General features: G+C 41.2%; 1 protein-coding gene and 1 long non-coding RNA gene across 2 annotated transcripts in view; one reads left to right on the plus strand and one right to left on the minus strand.

The window, feature by feature from the left end:
* Positions 1-1376: 1376 nt before the first annotated feature.
* Positions 1377-25229, minus strand: part of LOC147673467 (uncharacterized) — a 49081-nt gene continuing 25228 nt past the window's right edge. The window contains exons 2-3 of the long non-coding RNA XR_015302617.1: positions 21934-22020; positions 1377-1590 (exon numbers count right to left, since the gene is read on the minus strand). This is a non-coding gene — a long non-coding RNA (uncharacterized LOC147673467). The remainder of the gene's footprint in view (positions 1591-21933; positions 22021-25229) is intronic.
* Positions 14356-24332, plus strand: LOC147673468 (mas-related G protein-coupled receptor member H-like). The gene is made up of 2 exons (XM_086947315.1): positions 14356-14475; positions 22330-24332. The coding sequence occupies exon 2, from the start codon at positions 22372-22374 to the stop codon at positions 23365-23367; it is 996 nt and encodes a 331-aa protein (XP_086803441.1). The 5' UTR covers positions 14356-14475; positions 22330-22371; the 3' UTR covers positions 23368-24332.

Below are 25229 nucleotides of genomic sequence, written 5' to 3' on the forward strand. Positions count from 1 at the left end.
ATGGCGGCCGCTCCAGACTGTTTGGAATGTTGACAGACACCCGAGAGCCAATCAGGTTTCCGCGCGCGAACTCGCGTAGCGCGCTGGTTCGCGCCGAGGTGCGCGTACCAGAGCGCGCTTATAAATATATATATTTTTTTAAACCTAAATTACTCAAAATCCACTGGAGCACATATCTTGAGACATAGCAAAGGCACATCGGGCTACCAGTCCCTATAATTTTGCCAAGTTTGGTGGAAATCCATTCAGCCGTTCGGGCTAAAAGTGAGGTCGACCGTCCTTTGGAAAGTAACATGGGGAAAACAAGTTTTGGGACCCCCTTTTTTCTCGGCCCCCGCTTAACGAATCCCCCCCAAAATTTCAGGGAAAGACTAAAGCGCCGCCAGGCAAATTTGAGGTAATTTTCAGGCAGATTCCTCAACCGGCGCCAAAGTTATTCACAATAGAATGTTGCGATTTCCCTATTCAAAATAATCCTAACTATAACTACCTACTGGCGACCACCAATAGGTAATATATATATATGTATGTATACATATGTATGTATACATATGTATATATATATATGTGTATATATATAGATACATATATATATATGTGTGTGTATATATATGTGCTATGTGTGTGTGTATATGTATATATGTGTATATATATATGTATATATGTATGTATATATGTATATATATATGTGTATATATATATATGTGTGTATATATATATATATATATATATATATATATATATATATATATATATATATATATATATATATATATACACACACACACATACAAACACAGACACACACTGTGGTTCTTCAATTTCTAAGAGTTCAAAAGTTGGCCAAGCATACGGAGAGAGCCAAGCCTGCCATTGTTTGCGTGCCTGAGCAGGCCACTGATATGCTTTTTTGACACATACTCTGTTAGCTCTTTCTGCTGCATTACGCTTCTACGTGTCGAAATATATTTCCTGCCCACATTACAAATAAACATAGATAAGTGCGCACGTCACTGAAAGTCCAGATCATTAAGCAATAGCATAATGCGTCTATTTTATGAATTGTTCATATCAGGCCTGCCACCTCGGGTCTTTATTTATGACTTTGACGGTAAATGAAGCTGATAAAATGTGGACGTTCTGCAGGTCTGCACCCAGGGCATCCGGGAAGATGGACTAACGGTCAGCGATAAACTATTCATTGGTAAAGACAATATAAATTTTATAAATGACCACTTGGATTCTGAGTTGTTTTTAGTGTTCGAATTCATATAATCAGTGCTTAGTTAAGTTTAAAAAAAAAAGAAAGTCCAAAGCTACCTGGTGCTCCCACTTTCCAATGCTGAGTGTGATGAATACTAAGGCTGCGTGGCCTTGATTCCACCTTACACCTTGTTTTGTCACTACCACTCATTTCTTGTCCTTTTATCGCTCTCTTACAAGTTCTTTTTCATCCATACTTTTCCCTTAATCATTTTTTCATTTCTCTCCTTACTTCCGGCTCCTTTTTCTCCCTTTGTTCTTCTTCGTGAAGTCTGATGTTGAAAAGTAAGTCCGGGTCTTCAAAAGATGAGTGCTGGTGCCCCACACCTGCAAACAGCGGCACAAATTTAGCACTTAGGTTAACTAGAAACTGTATATGTATACTGTCTTAGCTTATTAAGCAAAATTACTTATTTATTTATTTTGAACGTTTTAAATAGCGCGAACATGACCACCGAGGGTATCAGAGCCCTTTGCAGATTATATATCAAATGGGTAAAAAACAGATTATCCAGCACTCTCATGAGTGCAAGGAAAGCACATCATCAGGCAAATCACAGACGAGAATTGTCCGACCTAATCGTGAACCAGTTGTAAGAGTCAGAGTCAACGGGTATGGGACTAGAAACCGATGTCGGTGCCAGGCTGAGGCAGAAATTTCTTCATCAGGAGCCCTTTGACCTCTTTCTTGAAGAAGACAGTAGAAGGATTCACCCTGACTTCGGGGGGAGGGGAGTTCCAGATCTTCAGAGCCATCCTTGAGAAGGCTCGGTTATAGGTCTTCTTTTTCTTGAATTTCTGAGGTTTAAGCAAAAGGGTACTGGCGCTTCTGGAAGCTCTAGACCCACAAGAGAGTTCCAGTTTCTGTGCTAGATACAACAGGGTCTTGAAGTGGATGGCTGTGTGAGCCATGCATGCAATTTTTAACTTTACTTATCGAATCTTTAAAAGCAAAAAGTGTCAGGCTGTGGTACATTTAGCACCACATACGACCACAAACGCCGTTCCTTATTGTTAGAAATGGGACCTCTGGTTGGCTAAGGCTAGCGCCAAAGCCAGGCAGAGACCACCACTCTAGTCAGGGCCTGGGAGTTACATGCCAAAGATAACCCCTGCTCAGCCCCTTGGTAGCTTGGCATGAGCAGTCAGGCTTATCCCGGAGACAATGTGTAAAGCGTTTGCGCACACACAGCAGCAACACACTAGGCACACCACAAAAAGGAACTCCACACAAGGTTATATATAAAATTAGCCTTTGTATTATCATAAACAAATTAGATCATAATCACACATATACACAGTGCCAACTGGCACTGGGCAGAATCTGCAGGGGATTATATACACATGACAGGGCCACATTGGCCACAGTCAGAATCAGCACTTAGTAGAAATAGTAGATGTAGAACATAGAATAACCGAAGCACAAAATAATAATTGTAGAGCACAACCAGTAACCACTGGTAAAAGTTAGGAACACACTACGCAATAATAATCACATTAGGCATAAATCACGCAGTGAAACATAAACTCACTAGCATAAACCATACTATGCAAAACAACCTCCTATTCATAAAATAATGGGAGAGGTATAAAACAGGGGGCATAAATACATTACGCATACATCCCACTAGGCATCATGTAATCACCATCATAAACACAGTATACAATCACCTTGCGCAAGAATCACATTAGGTACTGACCCCAGGCCAATTGGCCTTACATGGGGCTCAAATACCCTTTATCCAACAGTGTCAGGACTGGCTGCCTAGGCAGCGAAAGCAAAGGTGCGCAAGAGTTTAAGCCTAAACGTGGCAGCTGCCCACTGCTTGCTGGGCAGCTGGGAATGGATGGGGCGAAGGAGTGCGTCTCACTCCTAACTTCAACTATGCCCCCAATGAACTGTGCGCCTTCCCCCATGCATTCCTATGGGAGGGCAGGCCAATCTCACCACACGCACTCAGAGTGCGCACTGTGACACAGTGCTAAAGTGCACAGAAGCCAAAAACTACTAGTATCAGGTCGCATTAAAAGGCAAAAAGTTTAGGGGTCAACCTACCAAAAGGGCCAAGTCCAACACTTATTTACAGAGGGTTGGAGTTTTGCTAATTAGGGTTCACTGCCAGTCGCGGTTGGAATGACTCGCACGGGGGGGGGGTTAGTAAAAAAAAAATAATGAAACTATTAAAACTTACCTTCGCGTCTCCTCTTCCTGCTCCTCACAGGAAGCAGGCAGCCTCCCTCTCCTCCCCTAAGCCAACCACAATGCTGCAATACTAAAGCGAAGGTAGTGGTGGTTAAGACTGTTGCACTTCCAATCTTAGAATTTCGTTTTTTGTTGTAACTGATTATATCTGTGCAGATTGTTTTCTGTGTAAAAACGGTGCCCCTTGAGGTAACATTGACATCCCACTACCACAGATGTCGACTTCAACTAAAGTCCCAGAAGGGATCAGTTATAAGAAACTATTGAGAGATCTATTGTACCTCGGCACTCAAATGTTTGTTTATCACAGAAGCAAGTGCTTCTAATGGAGTTAGTTCCCTGTCATGACCTGCTTAAGGAATCACGACTACCAATTACTCAAGTGAACAACACCAATATTTAACCTATGAAGAGAACATCAAAAACGTGAGATTAATTTGATGTTTTAATCTTATTTCACACAAATATTGTCTGTACAGTGTTTTTTAACAGTACATGATACATAGATTGTTGTTTAAAAGTTCTTCTGTATTTGGATCCCAAACAAAAAAATAGAACAGGCAGCCGACACGTGTTTCGTTACTGGAACGTAACTTTCTCAAGGCTTATATGTCACGTAGTTGGGAAACATCAAAGCAGGTAAAAAGTTTCTCAAAAACGAATGGAGTGTAGAACCTTAATTAAGAGGATGAGTTGCCTCCCAATTCTGTAAGTAAAACTGCTGTACCCCCAAACATCACAAGAATAAAGTTCTTTCCTCGAAAATTCGCTCATCTGTGTGGAATTTTATTTGTCCACAACCAAAAGGTACATAGTCAGAACGATCATTGGGTAGACATATGTGTGAAAACTGTAAAGGCGACGGCTTTTGAAGTATATATCTCCAAAGTTAAGATTCCAATCAGTTCTATGTGCATATACGAAAGCACATTGCCAAGTATGAGGTCTCGGTAAAAAAGATCTTTGGCTGAAGCAGTGGGAACTATAATATTCCCTGAGAGAGCCGCCACGTGATACGGAGATCCAGGTAGTTCGGAGGAACTGTAATCGGACAGCCATGGCAGAGCAGTCATTGGCTGGGACGCCAACCACACAGGCATCTATGGGGAGGCCGTTTCCTTCATGCAGTCTGCGTGCAGCCTACATGGAGAAAACGGGAGAGTGTGCATGACTGGTTTGGTCGGCCCTGGGGCATGTCAGCCTGGAGCAGGACCTCAGCCCTGCCCGTCCCGGTATTTATAATACCATTGTATGTTTCTGCTTCTCGCACTGCGAGAAAGCAGTGGGGCAACGCTCCTTCGCCCAAGTGGAGGAGCCGCCCCGTCGATGTGTAGTAAGGTGAATGCTGCACATTTACAAGGTTTTTCACCATAAAGGGACTTGTAATTATGCAGGAACAGACAACTAAATTATTCAGAAGTGTTGACCAAGAGAAAGCAAATTATGTGGCACATTCTGTGGGTGCACCCTATAGTTGTCATTTTAACACACAAGACTGTCTGGGCAAATCTTTACCTTAATTGTACCAGTTTAACCCTGAATACATTAAAAAGCAACTTGCACTGGAGAGCAGTCAGCCTTTGGAAAAAGAGTGTCACTGTAGGCACCATCCTAGCACTTTTTAAAAATAACTTTTGAGCTGTTTCAGGCAGAAATTATTATTTTGTTCTCGAAATCTGCACGTTCTGCAGCAGGGGGTGGATTCTGTTGAAAATGTGGTAAAGCAACATTGATGATCGACTGCACAGTAATTGGAAAAAGGTTACCAATAGCCTGTATCTCCGTCGTAGCACAAATGCACATGCTGGCAAGAGATGAGTTTTGAAAAGCCCCAGGGACCTGTTGAGAGATCCCTGGAAAGCTACTGCCATTTCTGTAAGAACACTGCGGACCTCATTTACGAGCTCTTGCACCGCTGCTGCGTCACTTTTTTAGACGCACATGGCGGACCAGTGTGCCTGTCCATATTTACAAGGCCATGTAAAGTCACCCTGCGCCACTCTGCTTGAAAGGGGCGTTCCATGGGTGTTGCTGTGGGTGTTTGCAAGCAACACCCATGGAACCCGACCCATTCCCAGATTTACAAAGTGCCGTAAGGCTGGGAATGTGCCAGAGTCCGACGCTTTCCCCGGGGTGGTGTGGAATTGGCGCAGAGGAGAAATATGTTTATTGCTCCTCGTTGTTTGCTCTTGCTATGTATGCTGCATTCTGCAGCACACATAGAAGGAGCAAATGACCTCTAATCATTGTTTATGTGCAGGAAGCTGTCCTTCCTGCACATAAACAATCATCCCTGCAACGCAGGCACCCTTGCACGTGGCGTAAGGGTGTCTGCATTGGCGCACGGCTGCTGTTTGTGTGCCGACGCATAGAAGGACAAGAATGAGCTTAATCTTGTAGATATGGCACATTCCTGCTCTTTTATTTTGACGCACGGCAGCGTAGCAGGAAGGCTTGCTGCGTTGCTGTGCGTCACAATATAGTAAACGAGGCTCTGCATCTCCATTAGGCATGTCTTTTATAAGTTCCTCTCTGCTCCCCGGCAAGGCATGTCCTCTTCTGAATACTTGGGAATTTTACAGGCTTCACAACACTGTCATCCCATGACAGCCGTTTCTTTTAAAAAGTTTCAGGTGCTCAAACCTAATGGCCGCTTAGGGCCTCATTTATGGGGATTTTTTCATGGGCTGCGCGCATTGCCATCTGGCTGTACTGCCCTACGTCAAACTGAAAGGACAGGAATGCACCGTATTTATCCTATACGGTGCATTGCGGTCCTTTCCCCTTGCCCTAGCATCATTTCGGCAGCCTAGCGCCAACGCAGACACCCTTGCACCAAGGTGCAAGAGTGCCTGTGTTGTAGGCAGGATTGTTTAAGTGCAGGAAGGGGCACTTACCTGCACAGACACAATCCATTGAGGTGTGTTCCTCTTCCTACGCAGGCTGTAGAATGCAGCACACACAGAAAGAGGCAGATTATGCACCTCATCCGGGAGGTGTAAGTCTTTAGCACACCCCCAGGTTTAGATGATCTTGTAAATCTGGGGGAGCATCAAAATCCATGGGTGTTGTGTGGGAGCACCCACCGCAATGCCCATGGATTGCCTCCCTAGCGTAGAGTAAGGCAACACAGCAATCTGTGCTGCCTTACCTTACTCAATATGTATGAGGCCCCTCAAAGCCATGCAAAGTGGCTTTACGTGGCCTCATAGATATGGTTTCAAGGTTTGTCCTACCGGAGCATCAAAAGAGGGTCATAAATATGCCCCTTGGCAGTGCTTTAAATGGGCCAGTACTCGACGGTACTGAGTACCAGCACTTTTTCATTTTGTCCCCTTGAGTACTGGCACTTTTCTTAGAACGAAGAGAGTACAGGTACTGATGGAACCTGATTTCAACCGAGGCAGCGCTTCCTTCATCCCTCCACTACCTCTGCAGCTCCTTTAACAAGCAGTGCAGGGAATTAACTACTGGAGCTCTTGTCACCAGGAACCATCGTGAGTTGCTTTGGAAGTCATTAGAGGGGGGGAAGGATCTGCAGAGTGGCTATCGGATCCATTGTTCTTTCGCAATGGGGCTGAGAGGGGGCTGTACAATCAAATGGGTGGCGGTGGGAAGTACTGTTCAGGGTTGAATATTCAGTGGACAGAACAGATTTAAAAGTGGGTGTATGGCTGTGGAAGTGATGTCCACTGAGTGTTATCTTACAACGGCACATTAAGCGCACCTGAACTCTGGCTGCTGTTTCAGAATGAGTCACACGAATGAACACACTCTTGGAAACCCTTCAATTTTACTAACATTTTTTTTTAAACAAATGTTCATGAAATGCTCGATTTCACTGTTGCACAAATAAAACACACACTCCACAAATAGACAAGCACTGTAGGCAAACACAGTTGTGACGCACACAACACAGTAACGAATGCATGCACACAAACCATAATGCACAGACACAGAGGAGTACATACTGCACAGATGTACATGCACCAAACATTCATGCCAAGCACGCACACGCAAACACTTGCGAAAACCACACACGGACACACAGCACACACATTCCATCGGTAGACACACACACACAACATGCACACATACAATTAAACTCATACCAAACGCATACAAAGTCCCAAAATAAACTATGGAGCTTCTGCTGGTCACCTTACAGTACCTTGCCCCGCCTTTCTTCACAGCATAACATTTGATGACGCCACATTTCCTTTATGGTTATCTTGATAAATAACTACCACCTATAGTGTGTGCTGTACAAACTGAGCAAAAGACACACATTTGATGGATGGAATGCAGAACAAATCAAAACATTACTGGTTTTGTTGATAGAGCCTTGTGTTACCTGCAGGTCAAAAGTTAAGATCCGAGTAATATAGCTTAGTGAGTTATGACCCTGTAGAAAGGACCTGTATGCTAAAAAAGGCTACTGTGGGTAGTAATAAACACTTATCAGTAAGTGCCATATTATAGTAATTAGTGAGATAACTGATGGACAGATACATCCGACATTCTAACAATGCATGCAGATTTTGTGCATACAACCTTGGCAAAGCCAACAAGCTTACCCCGCCCCTTGTCCCACCTTAGAACCTCCCTTAACTCCGCCCACTGCTCCTTTTGGTGAGTACCTGCACTTACTTTTTTTCCATTGAAAGCACTGCCCCTTAGTTTCCCAAGCTCAGGGTGACATGAGCCCTCTTAGATTCAAAGCACTGCACACTGCTCTTAGGCCGACCATTCTTCACATGCAGAGCCGGTGCTTCAGAGACCAGGTTGCGCACTAGTATTATGATAGATTAAATCTTTCAGTGCCGTCTTTAGCGCCTTCTTCCTTGCTGGAAGCAATTTTCAGCGGTGTGCTTGGCTTCATACCGGTTCCTTCTGTTCTTTATTCTTACTATTTTCATATGTGTTATTGACTTCACATGCTGCTAGAGGCATTTGTGTGGCAGTCATCCTTAAAAAGCAGATCTTGGATGGACTCCTTTCAACAAGCACCAAGCAAGGCAATGGTTTGGTACTGCATCTGAATAATAAGGATACACATGTCAAAGAAATATATGTGATTAAGGCACATATATGCGAAGTAAAGTATAGTAAACCTATGCTTACTTGTATGTACTTATCTTCATGATATTCTGCCGGAGTTTGTTTGCAGGTGGATAGCTAAATGTAGGAGGTTCTGGTAGTAAACCTTCTCTGGATACTCCCCTGAGGATCTGGTGTCAGCCACGCTTCACTGCTTCTAGCCGGGTCTGTTGGCTTAGTGTGGTAGGGTATGCTCAGTCGTGAGTCCCTTGCTCACTTTGCCACTGGATTCAAGCAAGCCGGGCTGAAGACGGCTGGAATGCCAGAAACTGGTCCTCTGGAGCTTGTTTCCGGTCCAGGGAAGGCATGGCTTGGCAGTTCGGTCTGGACTGATCCCATGAGGCACAGGGTCAGACTGATTTGCATATAGCCATGTCTGAACTGGGGTGGCAGAGTGGGCTAAAGAATGGTGAGGGATTAAACCCATCCAGAGAATTCCAATAGAAGCCCAGGTTCTGGTATAAACCTGGGATTCTATTGGAATTCTCAAGAGCCTATTATCAAGCCCATTATCGCAGCTTTAGCGGTAGTTTCCTGCCGCTAAAGCAGAGATAATTTTAACGCCGTCCTTGTAAATATGCCCCTAAGTCTTTTTGGGCAAAGGAAAAAATGTGTAAAGATTTTGTCAAAGATCCATGCAACTGAAAAGTGGGGTGATAGCCAATCTTTGGCGCAGGTTGGAGCTTAGAGGTGCACAGGGATTCATACAGCTGAAGAAGTTTAGAATCGTTCAGTTTCCACGCAGCAGTATCAATACCTAAAGGAAAATGGGTTCAATGTCAGCTACTGCCAGTCCCTCTCTCTGAAATCATTTCATTCCATTTATTCATGTAATATTCATTTAAAGCGTTCCAAGTCCTGTGTAATCCTTTACAGTTCTGAATATGTTTAAAATGGTGGCATCGATATCCTGTCTGAGTTACAATGTTATCTTTTTAACATATGTTTTAGTTCATTACATTTGAATGTAGTCTTGCGTAGTAAGACATTTATATAGTTTATTGATAGTTTTATCATATCTTGTATGTAACTTATATTAAAATGATGTTGCATCCAATTCATAACTCATGCAGGAAAATGCAACTAAAAGGAAGGGAGAAAAGTAAAAAACAAAAAAACAAAAATATATAAAAAAAATATATATATGCCTGCATTGAATTAAAATCAATTTGAACCTACACAGAAGGGCCGTGGGGTCCTTGGGGAGAGGAGGAATCCTTGTAAACTTGATTAAACCAGCCTGATCTGTCACTGTGCACCACCGGCGATCTGGTTAACCCAGGAGCAACTCACTGAAAACAGAGGGAGATATATATATTTATATATATATATATATATACATATATATATATATCTCGTGAACAAGGGAGTGTTCCTAAAACGCGTTGAGTGCTACTTGCCATTAGACCCGAGTAGGTTTATTGCAGCAGATCTTGTGTCCGTGATTGCTGTCCCGGTTGGAGTGTGTGACAGCTTTGGCGTATTTGTTTGAGGCTGCCTGCCTCATCACGGACCGCCGCCATGGAGTGGCTGGGTAAAGGCACAGTGAGCCTTTGCTCACAACTTTGACTTTATATATATATATATATATATATATATATATACTTTAAAAAAGCATACGGGTCACCACCACTCAATAGTATGTGTTGCACTGATTAATATTGCACAAGCACTTTACCTTTGGGCTTATGACAATAGACAGAATTGAACAATTACAATTAGAGAGGTACGACAGATTAGTGTCACGCACCAACAAAGATGGGATATTAGTGGCATGAGCCACAGAGGTGTAATAGCGCATTATGCATTGATTTCCTCAACATATTACACTCCCTATCAAAAAGCAAGGGAAACTGTTTATACAATATTTATTGTTCTTACAGTATTTATTGCGTGAATATTTATTTATTGGTGTGATACATTTGACTATTTATATATTTATATAAATATTCATATATGGATATTAATTGTACCCAATGATAGTATATCGCAAATAACTGCTGACCTTTAACTAATGAGTGTATGATCAACCAACACTGTTATTCTTTGTGATATCTTTGTGACATTTCTTCCACGTCTAGGCCCAGTCACTGTTTACTCTATGCACACATCACTTTAAAAGGGGAGAAAAACTATGGCGGCGTTGTCCTGTGATCAAGGTCCAGGTGGACCGAAACGCGTTATGGTCAACAAATAAAGAAGGAACTTTTCTGCACTAACCTGTGGTACCCTCCTGCTTCCAACAAAAGGATTTGAAGTGAGAGTGAGCAGAGAATTAGGATATAATATTATATATATATATATATATATATATACACATATCATATATATATATATATATATATATATATATATATATATATATATATATATATAGCGTCGATGGAAGGAGCCACACGATCTGCAAATTTGTATCCATTTCATTCAGGGAGCAGCTGCAACAGGAGACGCAGAGGAAACAGTCATCGTCATTTTCATTAGCCAAACCGGTTTCGGGAATCCTTTCCCTTGCTCAATGGCCCTGTGGGCGTGTCTACAAAGCACGGCATTCTGGATCTTGTAGTGCATGAAACAAAATAATCTCAAGTGAGTTTATCAATGTAGCAGTAAATAAAACAAAATTATTGAACCCCTGTGGGCTAATGAGATGTTGCACTGGGTGTCCTATTGTCCTTGCTCAGCTGCTCCTGGACCATGTAAGGATAGCACCAATGGGCGCCATCACGGGTCCGCACTCAAGCGGCTGGCTTTATATGTATATTTGCGAAATTTGTAGTTATTATTGTGTTTTAAAAATTGTTTTACAATTATTTATATAAATATAATTATAAAGTGTAATTATGAGAAAAACCTTTAAAGTGTCCCTCTTTTACCACTAAAAAGAATTTATTTGGTCTATTTTTTTGCAGAGAGCTGGGCAGTATATGAAGGAATATACTATATTACATGTAAGGAATCGGACTCCATGTAGGGGCACTTGCCCGGTATTTTGTTTTGTTTGGTGAAAAATTGTAAACAGAACAACTGTCCTCCATGAATGAACATAAGACTCTCAGCTTCTAAATTGCACAGAGAATTAAATTAAAAAAGAATACAGTGTTGTTTTTAGTTGTGCATGAATTAATTCATAAAAAGGAATTAAGAAACAATTTGAGACGATTTTATTGATTGTTTTATGAAATAACCATGTGTAATTTACTGTGCATTGAGAAATGTGAAAGATGTGGTACTGACAAAGGCAGCAGCCGAAACGCGTCTGGTGCTCAGAGGGTCAGTAATAAAACCGATTGATCCTCCTCCCGCGAGTGCTTGTTTTCTTTGGGGAATACGGATAAAAAGGTGCTGAGATATATATATATATATATATATTGCCCCGGATCATGAGAACGCTACTCCACGAGGATGAATTCAATTCCTTTTATTGCAAAATCACGATACCAGCCCCAACTGATAGGAGTCCCTGATGCGTTTCGTTGCAATATGCAACTTCTTCATAGGGAAAGGGGAACATGCAAAAACCGGTATGTACTTCAAACTGCTTTTAATCTTTCGTTTTTTCCCATTGTGCAATAGTTTTCCAGTAAACTGTATGCTGGGATTTGAAGTGCCAATTCTTCCCTTCCAGTAGGGTCCGTTTTTGCTGCCTCGATATTGTTAACCCTAGTGTTTCATTTAAAGTCCATAGCCCTCCAGTGGGCCTCGGGGCTGCTCTTGTGATTAATTTAAGCAATCCATCGCGCTGGCAGGCTGCTGCAGTTAACAGCATCACAGACCTGAGTTGATTTTCAGGCGGTGCATCTCCCGCGGCTCGTAGCCGCCGCGTGTCAATCCATTCACCAAGGTGCCCCGGATCATAAGAACGCCATTCCACGAGGATGAATTCGATTCCTTTTATTGCAAAATCACGATACCAGCCCCAACTGATAGGAGTCCCTGACGCGTTTCGTTGCAACATGCAACTTCTTCATAGGGAAAGGGGAACATGAATCACTAGAGCAGCCCGAGGCCCACTGGAGGGTTATGGACTTTAAATGAAACACTGGGGTTAACAATATCGAGGCAGCAACAACGGACCCTACTGGAAGGGAAGAATTGGCACTTGAAATCCCAGCATACAGTTTACTGGAAAACTATTGCACGATGGGAAAAAGCGCAAGATTAAAAGCAGTTTGAAGTACATACCGGTTTTTGCATGTTCCCCTTTCCCTATGAAGAAGTTGCATGTTGCAACGAAACGCGTCAGGGACTCCTATCAGTTGGGGCTGGTATCGTGATTTTGCAATAAAAGGAATTGAATTCAGCAGCGCACGCCGGCAAACGAGGGAGACGGACCACAGGAATCAGCAAAGATGGTTTATTGTTGCAAACACACAGAGAACAGCTACGCGTTTCAGGCTAACTCGCGCTTGTTCACACTGGATATATATATCTCCATCCTAATAGCGATTAATTCGAAGGGCCTTACTACCCACAGGAGCACCACTCTATTTATTTTAAACCTGAGACAGTCTGAAAGTTGCACCCTGATGCTCTAGAAAAATCTGATGCCACACCTTTATATGGAAGATTATAAATAATTTGTGTCTATCAAAATATTATTGTAAAATTAAGGTGGTATTAAGCAATAGAGAGCGTAAATTGTTTGAGGAAACACATTTTCAAAGTGGTTGCTGGACTTAGGTAGGGTTCTCTGTCTCATTAATGATTTTTAACACGTTCAAAATATATTATACAATAAAATTCATACTTTCCCACACATACTTTAACAGATGATTTCAAATCTGCATTAAAGCCTCAAGGGTAATATACCTCAGCCTGCTATATAGGAAACGCCTTAAATTCAACATCTCCTATTCTGCAACATGGCACCCATTTTTCCTGAATATGAAATGCGGGTCGTCTAGTTTTTAATACAATTAGCAAGATGACAAGGAAAGAGAGTTGATGTCACCATGAATTGTAAGGAATAAAATACCTCCTGCCATACATTCATAGTTTTGTGACAGCATCTCCTAACTCAAATCGATTTCAATCAATGAAGTAATCTTGGCTAGCCACCAAATTCTTGAAATAATTAATCTCCGTGAATAGCCTCCAAAATTACATGACTCTGTTGGCCTGAAAGTGAATGTGGTTTGACCAATAGCACCCAACCCGTCTTTCGATAGACTGAAAGTAGGTGCATGTATATACGGGTCATCTTTTTATGTGGTGTTAACATGGTTATCAGGGTTGGTGGCCCCACATATTTTATACCAGGGCTCACTGATCCCTTGGAGTTTGTCATATATAGAGTTCCATGTTCACCCAACAAATTTATTTAATAGATTTCAGCACATTACAGTAGCACCAATACGTGCCCTTATATGGAAAAATCACTTTTTTTATATTGGTCGGTAATCCACAAAAATTGATATGTGTATCTCTCAAAGAATGAGGCAAGGCTTCAAACACCTTCGCAAGGATATGAAGAGCAATTCCTCAGATTTAAAGTCAATCAACAACTTCGATTTTAGCCTCTTTCGTGTCATCATCACAGATCCTTCGCACTCCAAAAAGAGCAACATATTTCTGCCAGAAATGTGCTGGCGACACAGCAGCTGGATCTTAAATTATTTAGTTGTTTTGAACCTGAAAGCTGTTGTTTTCTTTGCCCATGGCAGCATCCTCAGCTGTAAGAGCTTCTGACTGACAGCTCAAGCTAAGCATCGGCGCCGCTCCTCTGGCCAAGCCCTCCTGGTTCCTTATAAGACCAAAGCTGGGCCGGAGCACCATTACAAGCAGCCAAGGTTCAGAGTGTATCTGGAGCGCACGCGCTCGACAGCACTGGTCGGACAACGGAGCAGACGACACGCAGTCGCTAATCCTCCCCTGCAGAAGCCAGGATCTACTACAGCAATAGCCAAGAGGTAAGAAAAAAACTTTAATTTCTGGTGCTCCCCATGTGAATGATTTTCAAGCAGGACTCCCACAGCTATTAGAAATCCTGGGAATGGAAGTAGGTGCACAGATATAATTTATTTATTTTTGTTCTTCACATTATGATTGCTTTGTTCTGTAAAGCAGTTTGTTCTTTCACCTCTCGTGTCTACATAATTTAAATTTAGTATTGATTAATTAAGCATAATAAAGTATAGATATTGTACAGATCTGCTTTGCTTACTATCTCTTTATACACACACATAAGCAGATTCTAAAGAGCAGGTTTCTCTATTCATTTAATTTCACATAGTGTCACATGCAGCTAAGTAACTGTTGCAAGCTTCCCTTACTGAGAAATATATTTTGATTGCACTCGTCGACTATATAATAGGGACTGTTGTCTTAAATTGTTTATTTCTATGAAAATTCTTTAAATGTGGGAGCCGCCTATAGGATCAGAATCCCTAAAAAGCAAACCTGAACTGTTTGAGAAAAACGTATCGGAAAATAAATTTAGAGCCAATAACTCAACCCTTGCCAACAGGATCTTATACCGTGAAACTATTCACAGTTCTATTAAACATTACTTTGATAATGACGCACACATTGGCAAGCGTATCAGCCAAACAATGGCTTCTCCCAGCCTGACATGCACTACTGGGCCCATGGCCCAATGCCCAGAGCACCAGCCTCTTCAAGTTAAAGCAAACACTTGGATCTGAATATGAGATCCAGATTCTAAGATCGCTCTCTTCAAATTACCCTATGTCTGATACTCCGTTCCAATCTACATACGCTATCACTACACTATATTATATAATAGGAGCGGGTATGAATTTATGCAAATGTATATTTGCACCAATATATAGTTGTTGTATATCCCAAGGAAGTTTGAGGTATTACTGAACTCTGCGACTTTGAATCAGGGATGCTAGCACCCCAATATTCAACAATGCTCATGTTCAATGGTAAATATGAATGGATGAGGGCACATCACCCTTATCAGTGCCCATGTACAAGTGCAGTGAAAAGCCAGGGGAGGCTCCCCCAGTATGCCATTGCCCATGTATAGTGACATGTATAAATGTAGGAAAAACAAATCTCCATGGGCTGTGTTAATATTCAGAGTCTATGTGCAGCAGCAAATGTACATGGAGGAAAGGCACAGCAGCATGCTCAGGTGTGTATGTAAACATGGGCAGACACTCCACTGTGGACAGTGTCCATCCACTCTTTCCATTGTCAGGTGTAAATCGAGGGACGTTACCACGCCATCAACGGCGTCCATGTAAAATAACAGATGTGAACCGGGCAAGCTACCACACTAAGGGCAAGACTCATACTCAGTGCAGAAGGTAAATATATAGGAGGCAACACTACACTGAAGATTCCATGTGCGATGTGTGACCACCACGAACAGTGTCATGTTTTACAAATGCGGGCGGGGATAATGCAGAAGAGCAGCAACTCAGGAACTGTACACTGCTGAAGATAAAAGTCAATGGATTAAATTAAAAAATTGAATCTTTATACAAAAAGCTCTCAGATTACATAAAGTCAAATAACTGATACTTGATCAATTGATAGCACCTTTGTTCGCTTAAGGAGCTAAACGGTATGTGAGATTGGGAGGAGGTGCTTGAATGGTTACCAGCGAAATTGTCTGTCATACATGACATCTCAATCTTCACACTTTCAGTGCCCTGGATGGGCTACACTTTTATGACCAATCTACATCATTTTAAGACAAGCTCAAGTGAACTTTTAAAGTTCACACCCTTACAGATGACTAAACAAGTGTCCGGAGAGGGGACGTTAGCTAGACCTTTGTAACTGAGCCAAGAAAGATCCTCAAATGTACCCCCTAAAGTTTTGTATTTGTATTTTGTTATTTATAGAGCGCATGACCCCCGAAGTATCTTGCCACTGGTATGAATGTGGTTGAAGGAGATAGTGAATATGAACAAAAGACTTAAAAAGTATGATTTAGCTATTCAAGTAAAAAAAGATCAGCTTTTTATGCATTCCTGAATTGCAACAAGGGAAAGTACACAGGTTGAATGGGATAAAATTCACAATTTTTGCTGCCATAATGATGGAACATCTGTCGCCATATGCGTCAGTGTGTACTAATTTGGAGAAAGCGCTTGAGTTCTGAGCAAAGGGGCCTCTCTGGTTTTTAACAGATACATTTATTTTTAGAGGAAATCATATGGATTATTTGTGTAAATTTTGTGTTCTATGGTCATAGCCGTAAATATAAATTTTTTATGGATAGGCAGTCAATATAGTCTCCCCATACTAGAACCATAAGTGTACCTTTACTGGGCCAGAGAAAATTTAAATAAACTTTTCCTAGGGTGTACAATTCCTAGGTGGTGATATATCCTTTGGTTTCTATATCTCATTCAGCTTTCTACTTATCACATTAGTTGTTGCCAACTAACAACTGTGTATAGTGTCTATGCTATAAAAAATATTCACTGAAATAAAATATATGAAATATTCATGGCTTACCAAGGGGGTGGGTAGGCAGGAAAACGTTGAATAAAAACATGTACTAATAACTATATCATGAACACTGTGTTTATTTGTGATGTTATCTATTTCAAGTTTTTACATAGCGCCCACTGATATTTTAAAGGCCTCAAAGCACAGGGAGTAGACCAGATTTTTGGAAAGCAGCTTTCCATTCTGCCTGTGTCCTTCTATATGTGACTGAAGCCTCTAGGTGCAGGCAGGAGGGGGGAAAGTCCAATCCTCTTTGACGAGGACCACACCTAGGCTTTTGGGTTTCTTTTAAGAGCTTCTTCTACAAGTCAAGGGGAGAACCAAGGCCATTGGTACCCAAACATGTGGCCCAGATTAGGAAAAAAGAACTTCTACCTTGCTGGAATAATTAGTACTAGCCAGCTAGGATGTTTACTCCTTTCAAATAAATACACAATTAAATGTGCATCATGTCATGAGAACACAACCAACTGTTAGAAACTAGTCATATTACAAGTTCCTTGTTAACTCACCTTTTATCACTATTAACAGGGATTACAAAAAAAGAACCGGAATTACTTCTATGCATGGCCTTGGGCTGTCCGCAGCAGAGGTTTGGCCAATGGGCCCTCCCTCTCCGTTCATAACCTTCTGTGGGTGGCCGACACCCTCAGCGTATCACCCTTTTCTCTTCTTAAGGAGTGTCTGCAGGAGCCTGGCTTTTGGCCAGGCCCTGTGTCCAACACTCTCTGTGCTAGGTGTGCTTCAGCCATTACCTGTGGGGTGGACCCAACTTGCTCCCACCCTGCTGGATGTAGCCGACCCCAGAGCCGTCTTAACAGCATTTTAGGCCCCGGGCAAAGCCTGCATTGGGCCCTGCCTACACAACCACTCACGGGAATCATAATGTTCAACGGAAAATTAGTTTTAAATTCTGGTCTGCATGGGGCCCCTGTGCTCATGGTGCCCCTATGCTGCCCAGCGTGCCCATGCTTTAAAATGGCACTGGCCGACCCCACTTGTGACTATTGAAGAAGAGCAGTAGGGCACTAAATACTTTTTTTGTGTGTAGGATTTGCAAATCCTGTGATCGATTGATCGATTCCCAGGAGGCTTCAGCATCTAACAATCTATCACCGGATTTGCGAATCCGTGAATGAAAATATTATTTTATTGCTAGGTGGGTTGTTTTGGGGCTTTCCCACATTGCCATGGTGGTCTGGGTGCACTCAGCTTTCCCCCTTATGCCCTTTTTCTTTCCATTTTCCCAACACAGTGTTAAGTGCGCCATTTTGGATAACAAACCGGAACAGAAATTATTCAGTGACGGCCAGCCAATCAGAACACTGCAATTCACGAATCCACAGGGTAGGATGGGAGAAAAAGCCCGTCGTCCAATGCAGTGCCTTCCTTTCTTTTATTTCGATCCACTGATCCTGGTAGATCCACAGACCTAGACACTACTAAAATAATTTACTTCAACCCATGTAAATTCACTTCCTTGAGGCTGTTCGGGGGCCCCCCTTTTTCGTGGCGCCATTATAATTCTTTGTCAAACAGCATCCAACAGTGCCAGATTTAAGTGACAAAAATCACCCAACACAACCAATGCAAGAGTAGGTAATAGTAAAATCGAGTGTAAACATTTTTCCCTTGTTTTTTTTTACAGTTAGCATGCATTACCGTTTTCTTGCAAATTTCCATTTTGCCCTGGATTTTGCACACACAAACTCTTTCTGTTACCCAATGGAAAAGTCAATTAGTGCTTAATTAATACTGTGCAAAAACAACTACAGAAAGTATAAAAGAAGCCTTCACTCTACGACGAATTCATTGAAATTAATTTGAATATGACACAAGCAGAAATTATTATGACTTTTTGTATACATGTAAATTTATGTTTGTATGTTGGCAAATTGACTAATTGTGCTCCCAGAAGCACAATTAGTACTGTTTCAAAATGCAATGGAAAAATCAAAATTTGAAAGCAGGTGGTGACACAAGATTTAAATTCTGCGTTATACTGACCCTCATTAGGAGGGGCAAGGTATTGGGGGTCACATTAAAATAGCATGTGATTGTACTAATACCACCCACTAAAATCTGAGTAAGCTATGAGAAGAACCCCATTGAAAGGGGATTTCCTGCATTTTTCCAGACAAAACCTACAGAATTCGCCCTTCCAAGGGGTTTTACCACATACATTCACCACCAGCTCTGAGCGGGGTAGCGCTGTCGGAGGAGGTAGGGGTAGAGGGGAGACAAGAGGAAAATACGGTATGCAACATTGTTATAGATAAAATGGAGAATGGGACTTGTTTGCTGCCGACGCTAAAGCTTATGATATTTTTCCATGTGGAATTTACCAGCTGGAAAATCTGCGTAAGGTTCTCGCACACCTGGTAAAACCAGGATTGGAAAAACCTAACAACTGAAAATCAGCCCGAGATAAATGAACGCATAAAAATGTGCCTTCATTTTGCTCCGCTTAACTTATCAGAGCTCATATATTTATTTGTCCTCGAGGGTGGGATCTCTGGAAGATTGTCCTAGTTCCCTCATCGGTGATCCCCGCCTAGTGAACCCATTTTTTGGAGGCCAGGCACCTGATAGATTTAATTCAAATGAAACAGAAACAGCAGCATTGAAAAATTGTCTCCACAGAATGCACGAGGCAAGAGACAGAGAAACTGAAGCAATAGACCATAGAGCCCTTTCAAGTTGTTCTTGGTATTGAACAATCCTCCTCTGTCACCATCTCTGAGGCAAGTATTAAGATGATCAGGGTTACACTCCTAATTAGATTCTCAAGTGCGTGATGTATTTATTTATTCCATGTGCCCTAGCTTAAGTTTGGATTCTGATGAAAGCTAGATCCATAACCGTGAATTTGTTTTAAATGCATAACTGTTTTATTTAATCAAATGCCCCATAACCTGAATTCCATCTTGGAGAGAATTAGAGACCACTTTTGTGGACAGAACATATTTTTCATCTACAGCCTTGATAAAATATATACTAAGCTATGTTCAATTGGCTCAAGCTCTTTCCACTTAGTTAAAAATACACAAATAGTTTCCATTATGGGTCTGTTTTTTTCGACCAGTGGCACAGGTTGTGATTTGCTCGAGGTGCTTGCATGTTCCCCAAATGAAACCTTTTTGTACAGTGCACAATTCACATTTCTTGAACTCGCACTGGATAACAATTGTCCACTCTTGGCTTGTATATTTCCAATTTACTATTACTTTATTCACATGTCTCGCATCAAGAAAATAAGTGGATTTTGTAACAAAAAAATGTAAACTAACAAATTATTTTCTTGAAAGTCCTCTGTTCAATTGTTAAATTCACAAAGCGACTTTAAGAACTTATCTAGGACAGGAGAGACTCTGGCACTTACACAGGTTGCAGGATGGAAAATAACATGTTAGAAATGTATGAATATAAACAAAATGTGTTAACTTGTTACACAAAATTAAAACCAAACACCAAATGTTCATATTTTCTTGTTTTGTAAGATTTGCAGCTTTCTAATATTATAATAATTCTAATGTTCCTACTTGCTTGCATTTGGAGCAATCCTTATATATTCAAGAGTGCACGCACACAAACAATAACATTCCACACATTTCTTTTCAAATACCTGCTGATTCTCTTCCTCTGCTAATTTGTTTCTCTCTCAGAGACAGATACTCTTGCGATTCCTTCCGCACTCACTTCTCTCCCGTTTGTAGCTAATTCTGTCCCACTCTCTTGAACCCAATTGTATCGTATCACTCTCTATTTCTAATCTGCCATGTTCACGCCTCTCTTCTAATCTCGATAGCCGTCTGGATCTCTCCCCTATCTATCTGCCCTTCCCCCTTCTGCCTCTTTATATTTTCCTACTTTAAACTCTGCTCCTTCACTCACCCCCATTCTCCCTCTCCCTTCGGCAGAAGGCCCCAGGGCCGGAGAGCTTGCAGTGGCAGGCAGTGAGCACAGCAGGGACCCCAGCGCGTGCAGAGTCTAGCAGGATAGAGGTCAGGGGAAGAACAATACCGGCCTCCCATGGGAAGGTCATTTGACCTCCTCCCACCTCACCTGGGCACCAGGGAGGCAGCTTAGGCCAATTTCACCACCTCAACTCTGCCCATCATGGCCTTAATGTCCTAGCAGGCGACCTGTTGGGGTGGGAGTGAATAATAATGACAGACGGCAAACATGCTGCTAAAAAAATGGCTCACAGTTGGCCCTCGGGCCTTCCAGTGCCCAACTCATCAATCTGATCCTGAGTACCGGTACTCTCCTTGACAGTGGAGAAGTGCTGGTACTCGGCTTGGTAAAAATAAGAAGTGCCGGTACTCAGTATCGGTGAGTACAGGCCCATTTAAAGCACTGCACATATGTGAAATAAGGTTTGTTTCAGTTCTTAGAAGCACCCAGTATTAGCAGCTACATTTTGTATAGTATTACAAAGTATGCATGTTTTTTACACTTACTATATATAATTTAGTTTTATTTACATATATATATATATATATATATATTTTCACTGAAATAACACAGGTTAAAGTGACATAGGTATGATAATAATATCTTACTTTGCGTTAACAAATCTTAGAAATTCACTGAAAAAACAAAGATTACAGGGACGTTAAAGTTAGTTGAAATTATCAGGTCAAAACATATTTTTAAGTAAAGATAACAACAGAAATTCACTAGCTATAGTTACCCCAAATAACTATAACTCATGCTCTAAAGTAACTATAACTTGCACTCTTGCCATGCAATGTTGTCATCAATTTTGTCATTTCAGATTTTGCAGTGATGTTATCAATGATAGAGCATGTCACAAGTGATGTAAAATGTGAGGTTATTAGCAGTGCCCCCATTTCCTAATAAAGCTCTTTTCCTTCTACATATATTTCCTTTTGATTTCGTCATTTCTCTACACACAGGGATGGACTCACCTTTTATTCCACTGGGGACCTTCACATGTTGTCATGGCCACCAGAGGCCGATTTTGATAACCAGGGCATTGCTGGTGCCTCCATCACCTTTAAGAGATAAAGAACAGAGACAGTGCGATTAAGAGATAGCGAGGGGTTGAAGCGGCAGAATAGAGAGAGAGGAAAGAGGGAGAAAGGGAGAATAGATGGAAAGAGAGAACATGAAGAGAGGAAGTGAGTGCTGTTTGAGCTAATTTCTCAGGGCTTCTTTTGGATTTGCAGTCTGACCCTGTCAAAACATCAAAAGTACAACAGTGAGGGAATGCATGTTGAAATGTTGTTAGATGCAGGTGCAGTTCAGGTGTTATATTTACCTTTTACACAAACAATTAACATAGAATTGGTCTTCTTTTTCAGGCTGAAAGAAGAGAGCACCAAACATCACATTCTGCTCTCATCATGACAGAATTTGAAAACTTGATCAACACTACAGCCCCAACACTTAAAAATTCAACAGGCAACATGCTTCCTTTTGGGGCTCAACTGACCATGAACATTCTAGCTGTCATTATTATCATGATCGGATTGGTTGGAAATGCCATTGTCTTCTGGTTTTTGTTCATCAAAATTAAAAGGAATCAGTGTACGGTGTACATACTCAACTTAGCGGTGGCAGACTTTACCTTTCTTGTAGGCTGCGCCATATACCTGATGTTTTTTCTTTTTTATCTATGCGGTGTTAAGGTGACAGAATCAGACAACGAGAAGGTCTTTTTTGCTGGCAATTTACTCTATGACATTGGATTCAACGCCAGCACTTTTGTACTGACCGCCATCAGCGTGGAGAGGTTTGTGTCTGTCCTCCTTCCTATATGGCACCGATGCCACAGACCAAAGTGGCAGTCCACCGCTGTCTCAGCTGTTCTTTGGGCATTGTCAGTTCTGGTTACTGGTCTAGAAACCTTTCTTTGTCAGAACAGCGACAAATACCAAGAGCCTGGTTCTGGAAAATGCACGGCTGTTTACTTGTTTACCTCTGCGCTGTTTCTAGTGACGGTCAGTCTCATGGTCTTGTCTAGCTTGACCCTGCTCCTCGAGATCCGGAAAACCTCCAAACAGTGCCGCCCGCTCAGACTTTACATTGTCATCATAGTCACCGTCATGGTCTTTCTCTTGAATGTGGTACCCGCAAGAGTGATTGGACTCCTGCTGTACTTCAGAATCCTACCTACTGAAGTATACTCACTGCTTTTCTTCTACATAACTGAAATCTTCACCTCCATCCACTGCAGTATGAACCCCTACATTTATATATTTGTGGGGAGATGGAGGAAGCAGGGGCCTGGGGTAACAGTAAAGCAGGCATTTGAGAAGGTCTTCAAAGAAGAGACAGAATCAACTTGGCAAACAGAGGCTACCAGCATGTCAAGCCTTGATGGAAGCAAGCACAGATGAACCCAACTAGTTTGCAAAGTTTGGCGCAAACGATTGTGGAAGCAGATTTTACAATATGGGTCTGAGAGTTGAAGGATACAGGTCTAACTTATTTCCAACATCACCTTTTAGGCAGTAACACCATGAGAAATCAGTTATTGTTACAAGTATTTCTTAAATTCAATTCATGAAGGGGTTTTATGGTTGAAACACCCTTGGGTCTTTGATCTGCATAGCTTAATAGTTGTTTGTTTCTGTTGTGACTTTTTGAACTGTAAATAAGTATATCATTTTATTTTAAATATGTTATATTTTGTATTCAAGTGACCTTTCTTGAAAAAATGATACATTTGCAAAAAAAGACGTTTTTTACATCAGTTTCTTTTCTAGTTGTTTACGGAGAGATGATTTTTAATAATTTTCAATGATGTAAACATTCCAAACTATCTCATTCCTCACTCTTAAACTCTTTAATTTTGTATATCCTCCTCCCACTTGTCTTAAGCTGTAGCTCAGTGTGGCAAATAAAATGTAGTTGATCGCCAGGTTATAAATACACATAAAGTCATAGAGTTTATTAAGGTTTTCAGTTAATAATATTTGTTATCTTCTGGTGCCTATAGTTATCTATACACTATACATTTATGTAGATGTTGAGTTTTCCACAATCATATTAGGAAGATGCTCGAATGCATCACGGAATACTGATGTCTGTATTTTCTACTTTGGTATACCACCCATCATATGCAATATTTTTTTCTGATTTTCAGTAACAATGACGTCCCTTGTACCATGTTAAATACCCAAATGGTCTTCCTCCACCCTAAGCAACTTGGAAGGACTGAGCACCATGAGAAATCAGTTATTGTTACAAATGTTTCTTAAATTCAATTCATGAAGGTGTTTTAATAGTAATTTGTTTCTGCTGTGCTTTTTTGAACTGTAAATAAATATATCTGTTTAATTGTAAATATGTTATATTTTGTATTCAGTACATTTTCTTGAAACAATTATATATTTGCAAAAAAAGAACAGTTTTTTTACATCAATATTTTTTCTAGTTCTTTGGGGAGAGATCATTTTGCTTTAATTTTTCATATTTTTCAAGAGGTAAACATTCCAAACGTTCTCATTCCTCACTCTCAACATCTGTCTTCTATTTACCATCCTCCTACCTGTCTTAAGCTGTAGCTCAGTGTGGCAAACAAAACGTAGCTGATCGCCAACTTTTTAAATAAACAAAGTCATTGAGTTTATTAAGGATTTCAGTTAATACGTTTCTATTGTGTCCCGTTGCCTATAGTTATCTACACACTACACCTCTATGTAAATGTGGAGTTTTCCACATTCATATTAAGCAGATGCTCGAATGCATCATAGAATACTGATATCTGTTATTTATACTTTAGGTTAATTCTGTAGATATCCTGATAATATCCAACAGTTTCTTTTTCATATTTTGTTATTTATATAACTAAAGCTTTTTATGGTCATCTTCCTTACAGTAGGTGTCTCGAATTCCCTCATATTTAGTTCTTTACAGCCATGATAGCCTCACGTTCCCTTTTACCATTCGAGTTAAAAAGACATTCACAATACCGCGTATCATGCTAGCCATGCAACCTATAATAATAATAATCCACATTTGTAAAGTGCACAATCACAAGTAAGGGTCTCTAGGCGCTGGGAGCCATCTGGAAGATTAAGCAAGGTATTGCCCAGAGTCACATGGTGCTGGGCTAATCTGACGCCGGTGATTGAACTGTGATCCCCAGATTCTGAAGTCAGTCGCCCTAGCCGCGGAGTCACACCTCTGCAATATTCTTTTTAGATTTTCCATCACAATGGCCTACCTTGTTCCATGTTGAATACCCAAATGGTCT

Source organism: Lissotriton vulgaris, chromosome 12, assembly GCF_964263255.1.
Source record: "Lissotriton vulgaris chromosome 12, aLisVul1.2, whole genome shotgun sequence".
NCBI classification, from domain to species: Eukaryota; Metazoa; Chordata; class Amphibia; order Caudata; family Salamandridae; genus Lissotriton; species Lissotriton vulgaris.

Excerpts from the sequence above, each read along its gene's own strand:
- LOC147673468 (XM_086947315.1), top strand. The coding sequence starts at position 22,372 with ATGACAGAATTTGAAAACTTGATCAACACTACAGCCCCAACACTTAAA.